General features: G+C 43.4%; 1 protein-coding gene across 1 annotated transcript in view; it reads left to right on the top strand.

The window, feature by feature from the left end:
• The first annotated feature begins 4,005 nt into the window (after positions 1 to 4,005).
• LOC138744047 (serine/threonine-protein kinase BRSK2) overlaps positions 4,006 to 13,561 on the top strand; it is a 783,696-nt gene continuing 774,140 nt past the window's right edge. Inside the window, exon 1 of the mRNA XM_069899549.1 lies at positions 4,006 to 4,161. Coding sequence (XP_069755650.1) covers positions 4,071 to 4,161 — 91 coding nt within the window. The 5' untranslated portion in view covers positions 4,006 to 4,070. The remainder of the gene's footprint in view (positions 4,162 to 13,561) is intronic.

Below are 13,561 nucleotides of genomic sequence, written 5' to 3'. Positions count from 1 at the left end.
TGTACCTTTACTATATAAAGTATGCAGTTTGATCTGCTGAGTATCTCCAGCATTGTGCTTTTACTTCAACCACATACCTCTACCAACAAAACTAAGTTGCATTTATGATATATTTTCCAGCTCAGATCATAAGATGTGTAATTGAATTATTAAAAATTAGTCAATACAAGTTATGATAGAAAATGTGGTGACCACTGAAATTATTGATCAACAGTACTGAATCTGTGATTAATTTATAGAGCTACAAATTGTAAAGGCTACCTTGTTCCTATTATATACACTATTTTGACTATTTTAACCCATGTTTGTGTCACACTCTGTTTTATTTTATTTAGTGAAATTTTGATTTGTGTATGACTAGTTGACTCCTAGAGAAGCACTTTGGGATCTTAACAGCACAGGAACAGGCCTCAGCTCACTATATTACAGCTGACCATGATACCATATTGAAATAATCTCAGTACATGGTTGTATTTCTCTAATTCAGCTATTCTCAACCTTTTTTAGTTATGCCCCCTCAGGAATCTCCTCAGAAGTAGGTTTATTCCATACTTCTCTCCTATTGACTGCATATAAAAACCATAAAAATATTTTATGACTTCAGTCCATGCCACCCCTCTTAAATGTGATATGGCCCCTGGGGGGTGGAGGGGGTGGCTGGCTCCCATTGAGAATGGCTGCTCCAATCCACGTCCAGTTTTGCGGAACTGCCAAATTGTTTGGCCTGGAAGTCAGCCTGAAGAAAACTGAGGTCCTCCATCAGCCAGCTCCCCACCATGACTACCAGCCCCCCCACATCTCCATCGGGCACACAAAACTCAAAACGGTCAACCAGTTTACCTATCTCGGCTGCACCATTTCATCGGATGCAAGGATCGACAACGAGATAGACAACAGACTCGCCAAGGCAAATAGCGCCTTTGGAAGACTACACAAAAGAGTCTGGAAAAACAACCAACTGAAAAACCTCACAAAGATTAGCGTATACAGAGCCGTTGTCATACCCACACTCCTGTTCGGCTCCGAATCATGGGTCCTCTACCGGCATCACCTACGGCTCCTAGAACGCTTCCACCAGTGTTGTCTCTGCTCCATCCTCAACATTCATTGGAGCGACTTCATCCTTAACATCGAAGTACTCGAGATGGCAGAGGCCGACAGCATCGAATCCACGCTGCTGAAGATCCAACTGCGCTGGGCAGGTCACGTCTCCGGAATGGAGGTCCATCGCTTTCCCAAGATCGTGTTATGGGGCGAGCTCTCCACTGGCCACCGTGACAGAGGTGCACCAAAGAAGAGGTACAAGGGCTGCCTAAAGAAATCTCTTGGTGCCTGCCACATTGACCACCGCCAGTGGGCTGATATCGCCTCAAACCGTGCATCTTGGCGCCTCACAGTTCGGCAGGCAGCAACCTCCTTTGAAGAAGACCGCAGAGCCCACCTCACTGACAAAAGACAAAGGAGGAAAAATCCAACACCCAACCCCAACCAACCAATTTTCCCCTGCAACCGCTGCAACCGTGTCTGCCTGTCCCACATCGGACTTGTCAGCCTCAAACGAGCCTGCAGCTGACGTGGACATTACCCCTCCATAAATCTTCGTCTGCGAAGCTGAGCCAAAGAAAGAAGAAATGCACTTTAAATGTAGCTTTCGTATTTGCTTCTACCATGTCCCTAGCAGGATGTTCCAGCCACTTATCACTCTAGTGGGGGAAAAAAACCATATCTTGCACATGTCCCTTAAACTTTCTCCTTCTCATGTTAAACCTATATGCTCTAGTATTTAACATGCCCATTCTGGTAAAAGAAAATAACTAATGACTTCATAAGGCTGAGATCATCCCTCAGCCTTCAGTGCTATTGAGAAAACAATGCAAGTTTTCCCAACCTCTTCTCAAAACTGATTCTCTTTAATCCAGGCAACTTTCTAGTGAATATCTGTATCCACTCCAAAGCCTCCACATCATTCCTCTAGCATCATGACCAAAACTGCACACATTTCTCCAAATGCAGCCAAATTAAATTTGAAATATAACTTCCCAGACTTTATACTCAATCCTCCGACTGAAGAAGGGAAGCATACGTTTTATCCTCTTGAGTTACCACTTTCAAGGAGCAACCTTGAGTGTATCCCAAGATCCCTCTACACATTAATGGTCCTCAGGGTTATGTCATTGTTCAGGGTTATGCCTTTCCTCTTGCATTTAATCTCTCAAAATACACATATCCTACTGTATCCTTTGCAAATGTTGCTCAAGCAAAACATCTCATGGGTAACATTGGGAGCTACAAAAATGGAAATTGTTGTCTTCAAAGAGACCACTGAAATGAAAATAATTTACTTCAATTCTGGGCCCAATGGCTTTTTTCTAAAATTAACGTGTGGCTGATAGTTAAATAAAAACATTTGTATTACAAATACACAAAGGGTAACTAGAATAGATGTGATATTTTTGGGGTCTTTCCATAATGATTTGGATGAAGTGAGTGGAGAGTTGTATGTCAGATCTACAGGTATGTTAAGATGCTTGAATGAGCTAAAGACAATTTAATTAAGTGGGAGAAAGCTAAGGCAGTGAGGAGAAATTAGATTCAAGAATGATTGCATTTTTTTTAGACATACAGCACGGTAACAGGCCATTTCAGCTCACAAGTCCGTCCATCTCAATTTATACCCCATTAACCTACAGCCCCGGTACGTTTTGAATGGTGGGAGGAAGCCGGAACCCCCGGAGAAAACTCACGCAGTTACGGGGAGAACGTACAAACTCCTTACAGACAGCGCCCTTCGTGATAAGAAACGTGGTGCTACGGAAGTGAATCCAAGGGTTAATAGCTCATTGTCTTTGCATCTCACAGGGTCAGGAATCCAGGTGTGAGACTTGATACATCAGTTTTGTGGAGCCTTGGTCAAATCCCATTCACAACAAAGTGTCGGGCATCTGACCTGAAAGATTGACTGACTTTGAAATGAAGCATCACTCTTCACTAGAATGGTTCCAGGGATTAAACAATCATTGAACTATATTTTATTGATTTTATAAGCCTGGGGGTCGACTTGATCAAATAAATTCAGGATTGAAATTTAAATCAGTGTGGACAATTTCCTGTCGTGGGAGCATCCAGAACAAGAGTCGGCCCATTGACGAGTGAAGGGGTGGGGGCGAATGAATGGGGATACTGTCCATTCATTGCTGTTTTAACAGGCGATTGAAGTCACTGTTTCGTGAAGAGCAACAGTGTTGCCATTTCCATTCAATGTCAACAGAAATTGTGTCACCCCCGCTGGGGTGGAAATTAGATATTCACTCGTTATCTTCACGGTCGATCCGTTCAGCTCCTGGCGATGGACCTGATGCTCCGGAGAGAGCGCGTGCGCGTCCTGACAGAGGGCGCGGCCCCGCAGGGCAGCCGCCCTTTGCTGGAGCATCCGGACGCCGGCGTGGGAAGCTCCAAGTGACAGGCACCACCAAGTATTGCCAAAGGACACACCGATTCATGCTGAACGAGCTCTTCGTGCAAAGTCGACGGGCTCCTCCATCGCGGGAGAGCGGATCATCTTAAACCCACCAGTTCGAGATCACAGCAAGCAGCGAACAGGTGCCTGCAAGCAGCAGTGCACGGTGGGATTTGTAGTCTTGGAAACATTCTCATGAATTATTACACGCTTCTCTTTCTGAGAGCATTTCTCAGTGCAGTCACTTTTTAAAATGTTCACCTCGGTGCAAAATAGAGACTTCCCCCTGAAGTTGCTCGTGACGTTGGAATCCTGCCGGTGCTTGCTGCAGGGGCTCAACCAGAGCCTCCTTGTAATGTGTGGCTCGTTGCAATGTCAATCATTTGGCGTCGAGGCGCTTCCGCCAGCATTTTAGCTTGTTCGGCGTATTGCATCGGACCTACTGTTCCATGGTGTAGAACTGGCGTGCAGCACAATGGTGCATGGATCATAGTCTCTTTCGGGTTTTTTTTTGGCCAAAGATAATTGCAGAAAAAAAGAAAATTGACATAAAACCAACTAATTAGTGGATCTGCAAAGGATTTGGTTTGGTGAAAAAAAAAACCCGGTCGAAATGTCAACGGGTAAAGAAATCGGGGGAGCCCAACACGCTCAATATGTGGGACCATATCGACTGGAAAAAACGCTTGGAAAGGGACAGACAGGTTGGCGCAAATTTTAATGACCTGCACTCGTCAATTTCAAGAGCGGCTTCATTTATGATTGTTTAAAACTAAGGGAGTATTTTGTGATGAAGTCTTGCTCCATTTGAATATTTCTTTGTAAGGCTAATAACGTTTTTTTTTATTTTTGGAGTGGTCGAGAAAATTCAATGTAACCAACTGTTTTATTCTCGGTTCGAAGTGTCGCTGAACAGCATTGCTGCTGTTCATATGTGGTCCTGCCAATCTTGAGTGTACTTTTGTAAGAACTGGAGGTGGTGGTGGTGGGGGGGGGGGTATCCCTTTCTGTGATCTGAACCATGTTGATTAAGTGTTATCAAATTGGGATTTTAAAAATAGAATGGTGATGCAAGATGTTATTTCAACTTAAATGGCTCTGGTAGGAAAATAATCAACGTGAAAATATACTTGCCATCTTCTGGGGTGCTCCCGAAAGGAAGTAAAAAAAAATGTTTAGGGTGATTGAAGTGAGCTGGAAAGAATTGATGCCTTATTCCATCCAGTACGAACGCAACGCTTGTCCATCTGTTGTCTGAGACTACAATAGGCGTTACCTTGCCACCTGCTGTCCCAGTCATTTGCAGTTTTTGGGCATGCCCGCTTTCTTTTGCATTGTGGAGGGTACTGGACTCGTCAAATACAGTAATGTACAGCCCAACCTTTTGAATTTGGCGTGGTTAATCTTCTTAGGCGGCGATGGTCTGATACAACATTTCTGCGGTTGTATTGAGCGATTAGCGATCACGACAGGCACAGAGCAATTGTCTGTTCATGGGTGGACCCGATTTTAAACCAGTACTTTTGGGGAGGGGGGGGGGATCTCGTCGTGTTGGAGAGTGGGGGTTTCATAAAGGAAAGTGCATTGGGTTTCTGGCATTTTCCAGATGCGTTGAAATAAAGTAACTCAGCACTGTCCCTTCAAAAAATGTGTTTCAGGGAGAGGGGCTTGAGAGCGCGGCTTTGCACGAACGCGCTGAAGGAAGGGGGGGGGGCGAGAAAGAATAAATATTTGCTCAGCGTGCATATTGCAGGAACACCTAAGCATCGTTTGATTGTTTGCAAGGTAAAGGGGAGCTCTTCAATCTGGCTCGTTTGAAATTGATGACCGTGTTTGTGGTGGTCTGCGCAAAGCGAATCATTCCCCTCGTAGCGGGAATCGTCGAACTGAGGTCCCACCAGCGATCAGCACCATCGCCGCCCCGCTCAATGGAAGATTTGACTGGAAATGTGCCCTGGCGACCTGGGATGGAAACCATGGTCCGATGTCCATGCCCCACGTGTCGCTGCGGATTTGCCCACTTCCTCGCATGGACTGTCTGTCCACTTTCTGGCACAAATCCGGGCTGACCCGACCGACCCTGCCGCTCGCTTCTTATCCGAGCGAATATTCTGCCTTTCCGTCAGCCAGATCCTATTTCTGGCCGATCCAAAACCCCGTTGTTTTTAATCTAGATTTCATTTGCATCTCTTTGTTTCTGACACCCCCCCCCAAAAAAAAAACAGAGTAGTGTTTGGAGAAGGTAGTTTTTCCAGAAGGGGTGAAAAGCTGGGCGATTGCCCTTATCCGGGCAAGCGGATTCTTTCCCCCTGTCCGGCAGGCTGATCTTTGGAGAGGCTGGGACGGTGGTTCTCCAGGTGCTGTTGCCCCGCTTCGATCCTTCGGACCGGGATTAAACCTTTCGCGTCAAATCCCTCTGGGTCATGGCAGACGGGGCGAATTCAAACGAAGCGGTTTTCGACCGGCCTGCTCCTGGGTTTGGAACAAGGAGTTGGGAATCTTGTCCGATTCGCGTTCCGATGCGGGCTCCTAGTGAGACAGGGGGGGGACGAAAGTGTTGAATTGCTCTCCTGGATGCCAATGTCTTGAATGGACCGGGGCGATTTTCGCAGGAAAGATGAGGGGGCCAACGTGACTCGCGCACTTTTATTACTCCTGGTCCATGTCTTGTTTGAAATAAAGCCCAGGGTAATGTTGACTGGGCGAGAATGTGTTCGAAATGGCCAGCCACGTTCACGCATCAAACCCTGGGGGCACAGTTTGAAGCCCCTAGCCATAAAGTTGGAATTTGTTTTATTATAGCCTTTGGCTAGAGTTGCTTCTTGGTGTGAATTAGGCCCTTTGCAACTCGTAATAATATGTCCGAAACAAAATAAAGTAATTCGTTGTAATGACTTTTCTTAAAATAAACCTCTTTAACTCTTACGGACGGGAGATATTTTATGATGTTCGTTAAAGCTGAATTTGTACCAATTACCAGGGCATGTATGTATTGGTGGAAGCAGAGATACGAGCAGATGATGTGACTCTCTAAACAAAGCCTTGTGATAAAGGGGGGGGGGGGGGGGGGTAACGTGCCTGAAGTTGGAGAGGTCCAGAATGATTGCTCACTAGGGAGAGGGGCCTTGGTGAATGTGAATGTGCACGCTAATATGCTGGTGCATGTCAAGGTTAAGAAAGACAATAGACAATAGGAGCTGGAGTAGGCCTTTCGGCCCGTCGAGATTTTACAGATCATGGCTGATCACTACCATCAGTACCTCTTTCCAGCCTTATCCCCATAACCCTTAACTCCTTTGCCCACTAGAGTCTTATCTAACTCTCTTTTGAACATATTCAGCGAATCTGCCTCGACCACCCTCTGTGGCAGAGCATTCTACAGATTCACACTTCTCTGGGTAAAAAAAAAAATGTTTTCTCATCTCCGTCCTAGAGGGCCTACCCTGTGAAAGGAGAAGTGCTGGATCTTCTTTGAAACTCAATGATAAATCCCTGCGATCTACTCCCCGTTACTGCAGAAAGCGAGGGAAGAGATTGCTGGATCATTCACAATGATCACTGGTCATTCCTGGCCACAGGAGAGGCATCAGAGGATTGGAGAATGGTCAATATAGTTTCCTTGCCTAAGGAGAATCCTGGGAATGTTAGACCTGTGAGTCTTGCGTTAGTGGTGGGCAACCTATCAGAGAAGATTCTTGGGGGCCAGGATTTACAAGCGTTTGGAGAAGAATAGTATTCTCAAGGATAGTTAGCATGGGTTTGAGGGGCAAGTCGTGCTTCTCGAGTCTTAGTGAGTTTTAGGAAGAGGTGACAAAAGATAGTGATGACGGTGGGGGCTGTTACAATGGGGATTATTTAAAAGTCTTATAGTCAGGCACGTGGATGGAAGAAAAATAGAGGGTTATGTGCGTGAGATAGGGAAGATTTAGACTGTTGAGTAGATTTAAAAATATAGGTCTAAACAACATTGTGGGCTGAAGGGCTTGAGCTGTACTGTAAAGTTCGATAGATGTAATGGGCCAAACATGATTTATATGGATTTTACTGAGGCATTTAATAAGGTCTTGCATTGTAGGCTCATTCAGAAAGCCATGAGGCGTAGAATTAATTGAACCTTTACTGCGTGGATTCAAAATTGGCTTGACTACAGAAGGCAGGGGGTGGTAGTAGATAGAAAGTATTCAGCCTAGTGACGAGTGTCATTCTGCAGGGATCTGTTCTGGGACCCCCTACTCTTTGTGATCTTTACAAATGACTTAGCTGAAGAAGTGGATGGGTAGGTCAGTAAGTATGCAGATGACGTGAAGGTCTGAGGTGTTGATGATAGCGTCGAATAGCAATTCTCAAATTTTTTTTCATTATTAGCCCCATAGGGTTAAGATTCTGCTCCCAAATTTATGGGCCCCCTTCCCTATGAAGCCAACAAGTTTTGGTTTCTTCTGTACTTCTCCTACAAACTATATTTTAAAAAAAGTTGTAACAACTTTAAGTATTTTACTTAAATGTGCTGTGGCCCCCATGGGGGCCATAGGGCCCCTGTTGAGAGTGGCTGGTATAGAAAGTTGGCATGGCTTGCAACAGGATATAGACACCATTCAGAGTTGGGCAGAAAGGTGGCAACTGGATTTCAATCCATCATGGGTTGGCCCAACATTATGCTCTAATGTTTTGTTCTGTGTGTTCGTGGCAAAGATCAGTCCAATTGCAGAGGGGAATGGATTATCACCCCCTCCCCCCCCTTGTAGTTGGTCTACAGTAATTTTAAATTGTTCCTATGGCATAAGCTAAAACAATGAAAAATCTTACTACATTTGGAGTACTGAATAACAATGTTCACAGCTTGTTATTTAACCCATGTTTTAGTGTATAAATTAGCATGACTACAAGGGAACTGACCTTAATGGATTTTGTCTGTTAACAGGAGGGAGAGGGCAATAACACCATAATTAAAAATATTGAAGGATATGAATTGGTCAGAATAAAATGGCGTGATGTTGGCTTCTGGTGGATATTGAAATTATGATATTGCTCCAAGATGTTAGTGAACACAGGATTTAAAAAAGATTATAACTGTACATCTGACCAGATCTGAAAACAGTTTTAATACCAGATAGGCAGATACATAATTCTGCATCACTATCTGTCTTCCTTCCCTCTCCCCAACCATGTTGTCTTGAAGAACAATAAACATTTCTCAATTAAAAAAAAATACAATGAGTTTTGCCCGAATACGTCCATTCAAGAAAAGGTTTTTCATATTTTCAGCCCATTTAGTTTGATGGTTTTGTTTGAGACTGCTTTAGCAATTGTTGGTTTCAAGGAGGACTTACTTCCACTCCAGTTTTGTAGATTTTTAAGTGGCTGATGAGGGTATTGGGGAATCCAGGCTCTGCCACAGGTGGATGAGTAGGTGGGTGACTAAGCAGGTAGCTGAGTACAAAGGGAAGAAGTGCACATCTCTTCCTGCTTTTTATAATGATCTTCTCTACTGCCCCCAAGAAAGATATTTGAGAGTTAAATCAAGTTTATCATCATCTGATTATACAGGTACAATCTGACAAAGCAGTGTTCTCTGGCCCTTGGTGCAAAACACCAGACATAACACATATACAGACAAACAATACATATGTAGAACAATTACTCATGTATATAAATAAATATTGTTTCAGAAATATGAGAGTCTCAGATAATTAGTATGAGTATTTCGTTTGGATGTTCAGCTTTCTCACTGCCTGTGGGAAGAAGCTGTTCCTCAGCCTGGTGGTGCTGGCCCTGACGGGAGCAGCTGAAAGATGTGTGTGGGGTGGAAGGGGTCCTCAGTGATTTTGCGTGGCCTCTTCAGATAATACTGTAAAGGATGTACTCCCTCAATAGACTGTTCAGAGGCCAGGGATTCCTGTAAATTGATGAACAGGAGGGAATGCTGAATGGCAGATCAGGAACTTTGTGCTGAGTTTGAGGTCTTGGTATCTATCCAGATGTTTTTTTTTTTGCAAATGCCAATAAATGTGGTATTTTGTGACTCGGAGGAAGGGTAGCAGCTTAAAAGTGAAATATGAGACCCCTATATGAGTGTTCAACCCAAGGTTCGTACTTATTTCTCTGTTTAATTCTGTTGCGTTAATCTTAATTTCACAAAACTATTGTCTTCATCAGTTTGGTACCTGAGGTAGAAAATGTCCAATTTGAATGGATTTTTACTGCAGAAAATCACTTCAGGTCAAATTGATGGAAGTAGCAGATGACATTAAAAACCCACTAGACCATTATGGATTTGGGTATTTATCCCAGATGTGAATGGTAAATGTTTAAAGCCATTGAAGTGCCCAGTTAAAGGAAAGTAAGAAAATGTTGGTAATCTTGTTCTGGGACTTTCGGGAGATCTTGTGTGGGCTCCTAACTGCAGTTTTTTCTTTGTTCTCTGGAAAGTATGGTACTATCTCTGAATCAGTACTGTTTATTTTCACTAAATTTGAGATGAGAAGTTGCCCTGATCAGTTTGGTATTGAAGGAATGAAGGTTGAGGTATCCAAGAATTTAAGAGTGATTGGTATTGTATTTGAGACTTCCAAAGGGGCACATGTACAAGTTGCCAGACAATGGAAGCAAAAGCCCTCATCCTGATGACCACCTTTGGGTGTCGTTGCATCAGACTGTGCGTAGAACCAAAGTACAAGGGCACCAAATGCCACTATAGGTTTTACCTGTCCCAGGTGTTGCAAAGGATAGGCCTGGTCCCATTGTTGCCCCATATCCCAGTTAGCTGGACTTTGTCACACCACCTATTCTTCATGGAAAGGTTTTATTAGAACAACACTTTTGACCATCACCACCAAATGTCTTGCAGACACTAGGAGATGAGGACTTGTTGCATCCAGTGGAATGGTTCCCTGAGTAGACCGTCCAGATCATCTGGCATATGCCTCATCGCCAATGCTCACAAATGTTATTCCTCACCAGCAGCAACTGAAAGATGCATAAACAGATGGGTTAAGTTTAACTCAAAATGTATTAACAATAGTCAATAATATAATTATCTCAATAAACTCAACACCCAAACATGAGCCTTTATGGCTATTGTATACTAACAATTTATAGGGGGGGGGGGAAGAAACAGACCATTACAATCTTATCCCAAATGCCCCAAAATAAACTCCCAAAACAAAACCCCAAGTCATTCTTGTCAAGTAAGTCAGTCAAAAGAACAGTCCACAGAATCTGGTCTCTAGGCTTTAATGTCTTAATTCAGTTGTGCACAGGTCTTTGAGTTGAACATGGACAGAGATGGCTGCTGTCACTGAACAGATGTGTGATCTTGGCAGGGAACTTTCCTTAGTTTCTCGTGTCGTAATGATCACCTTCAGTTTTCTCACAAGGGAGTTTCTCACAGTGACCTCCTAATCATTAACACGAAGTCTGCACTCCAAAGTCCTCTTTGGGGTTGAACAAGGTGATCCTCTGTCACATGAAATCTTCTCCACCAAAACCCTGCCTTGGGTTATACCAAGTGACTTGTGTCACACAAAGTCCTCTTCTCGAAAGGGGACTGGAGAAGCCCAGCTCGGACGCACATTCTGGGAATCAGAGTGTAAAATCTGCTGTCAGAACAGCAGTGCTGGCACCTGTGAACAGAGCAGCTCAACCTTCTACCTTTTAACTGGAGCTGCCGGGTGAACACACTGATAGCTTGTTCCTTAGTGCGCCGGATAATTTTATGCCACAGCACATGTTTTGAAGGTGGACAGCAACAGATGTATTTTCAGCGAGCCCACTGGCTTCAGCGCCTGGCTCTCGTGCTACACAAAGTGCACGGCCCTTTCTCCCACTGCACAGTCAGACACTGTCCCTGGACAGAAATAAAACTGCTCATGGTCCATAACACAAACAAGCACCAGGATTTGGCCTGGCTGGCAGTTGGAGGAGTGCTCCCAGTGAGATCCTTCTATATAACTGAAACATCACTCTCCGTGCACGTTGTCTTTGCAATGGCTGCGGTGGAGAGGAGACAGTCGCTCACCTCTTTGCTGAATGCAGATTCGCAGAGTGTGTGGAGAAGATGCAGCGGTCCTTATCGTGGTTCATCCCCAGTGGCAGAGTGACAGAGGACCCTCTGATCTACGGGCTGTTCGAGTGGACACATTCAGAGTCTGACATCCAGAACTGCTGGAAGACCATCAACTTGGTGAAAGACGCACTTTATTCTGCCTGGAACCTGTTGGTCTTTCAGCACGCTGAGATGTCGGTCCTGGAATGCTGCTGACTGGCAGCATTGAGGGGAAGCCCCTCAACTAATAGAGCAAAGAGAAATGACAAGGTGCCACAGTGGTGGTAATTGGGTATTGAGATAACAAATATGACTGACATTATGAATGTAAAAAGTGTTGAATGGCTTTCTTGTTTGTAAATCATTTATTATGAATAAAGTATATATTTGGGGGAAAAAATTGAGACAAGACTTTTACAACATGGAAACTGGTTCTTCAGCTCAATTTGTCCATGCAAAGTGAGCCTTCTCCCTCAGCTTGTCCCATTTGCTTGTGTTTTATCCATATCTCTCTCAACCTTTCCCATCCATTTGCGGTAAGACTTTCCTCTAGGGATCCAAATCCCCATTTAAGGGACAAGGTGATATTTATGCACTCAAATGGTAATGAATCTTCAGAATTGCTTATGGACTCCTAACCATGGATCTACTTATGGCCCAGGTCAAGGGAATCTTTTTGAACTGAGGAATAGGAAGGCGGTGTTCTTTTGAGTACCAGAATAAGATTTTTTTTAACTGTGGGAGATGATCACCAGTATCATTTGTTCTAATATTCAGACATGAACTCATGTTTTTTTTGTCTGGAAGATGGAAACAATCCAGCCTTCTGCTCTACTTTCTATTTCTAGCCCATTGGGGCCACAATTCTTGCATTTGTCTTCAGTTTTCTTTCTGCATCTAGTTATGCCCTTTCAAGAGGTCCCTTGTATCTTCTCTACTTGACCCTAAACCCACTATGCTGATCACCCACAATCTGGCTCTCTGCATCAACTCTCGTGATGACATCTCTGCTTCAACAACACTTTTTAACCCATCTCCATTTCTAAGTTATTAAATAGCTGCTTTAAAATTCTGTACTGGTAGACTCCATTGACTCTTTCTTACCTACCAATTACATCCTGTCCATTTGTCTGAAAGGGAACCAATTTTGCTGTCGAATATGACAATGATAAAAGTTTCACACCACATGGGCAAGCTGAAAGAAATCTGGCCTTTTGATATATCGCAGACTCACCTGTAAAGTTGCTTTGCCAGTAAAATAACATTGGACACGACTAATTTCAAATGTATAATCAATACCTCTTTTTAAAAAAAAGACTGAAAAAGTAGATTGGTTGGTAATAACTACATCCAGTTGCAAGAATTTTAAAAATATGAATTAACTCAGAAATGTAAAAATTATAATGAATTGAAAAAATATTTGATATTTCCAAAATACAGGGATGAGCTTTAATTTCTAAACAGCCAGATCTTTTTAATGGAATGTCAGCACGGAAAGACACTATTAACACAATCAAAGATTCCCCCCCCCCATCCACCCCATGAATTCTTTTCCTGATCATAATAAAAATTATAAATGTGTAGTAGAGAAAGGATTAATTAATCTACAAGAAACTAAATGGAAATGAACTGATGAGAGAGCAGCATGAATGGAATAAGGCTCTCCAAGTAGGGAAATTAAAGGAACGTAGATTGAGACACTGATTAAAAATCAAAAAAGCTGTTTTAAGTTTCTGTAAGGAACACAGCTTATCTACTTGTTGGGGATTTATTACATTGTGGATGCTGCGAAACCTAGAAGATATGGTGAAAAATTAATATAAGAATGATACAAACTCTCAGTTCAAGTGAACCCAATGCTAACGTTTCTAAGAATTGATTTGACCAGCAGCGTGTCTAATTAGTTCAGGTAAACTTCAAATTGATCATGTTGTCACTTGGTAATTAGTGCTTTGAAGAAATTACTAAGCTGACAGAGGAAAAGTGTCAAGGATGTGCTCCAAGCTTCTTTGCTGGGGCAGGGAAGGAAATGCCATACTTCAGATTAAAAAGGCGAAGGA

This window comes from Narcine bancroftii, chromosome 1, assembly GCF_036971445.1.
Source record: "Narcine bancroftii isolate sNarBan1 chromosome 1, sNarBan1.hap1, whole genome shotgun sequence".
Taxonomy (NCBI): domain Eukaryota; kingdom Metazoa; phylum Chordata; class Chondrichthyes; order Torpediniformes; family Narcinidae; genus Narcine; species Narcine bancroftii.
Note: the sequence above shows the minus strand (reverse complement) of the source record. Positions and strands in the feature narration are given on the sequence as shown.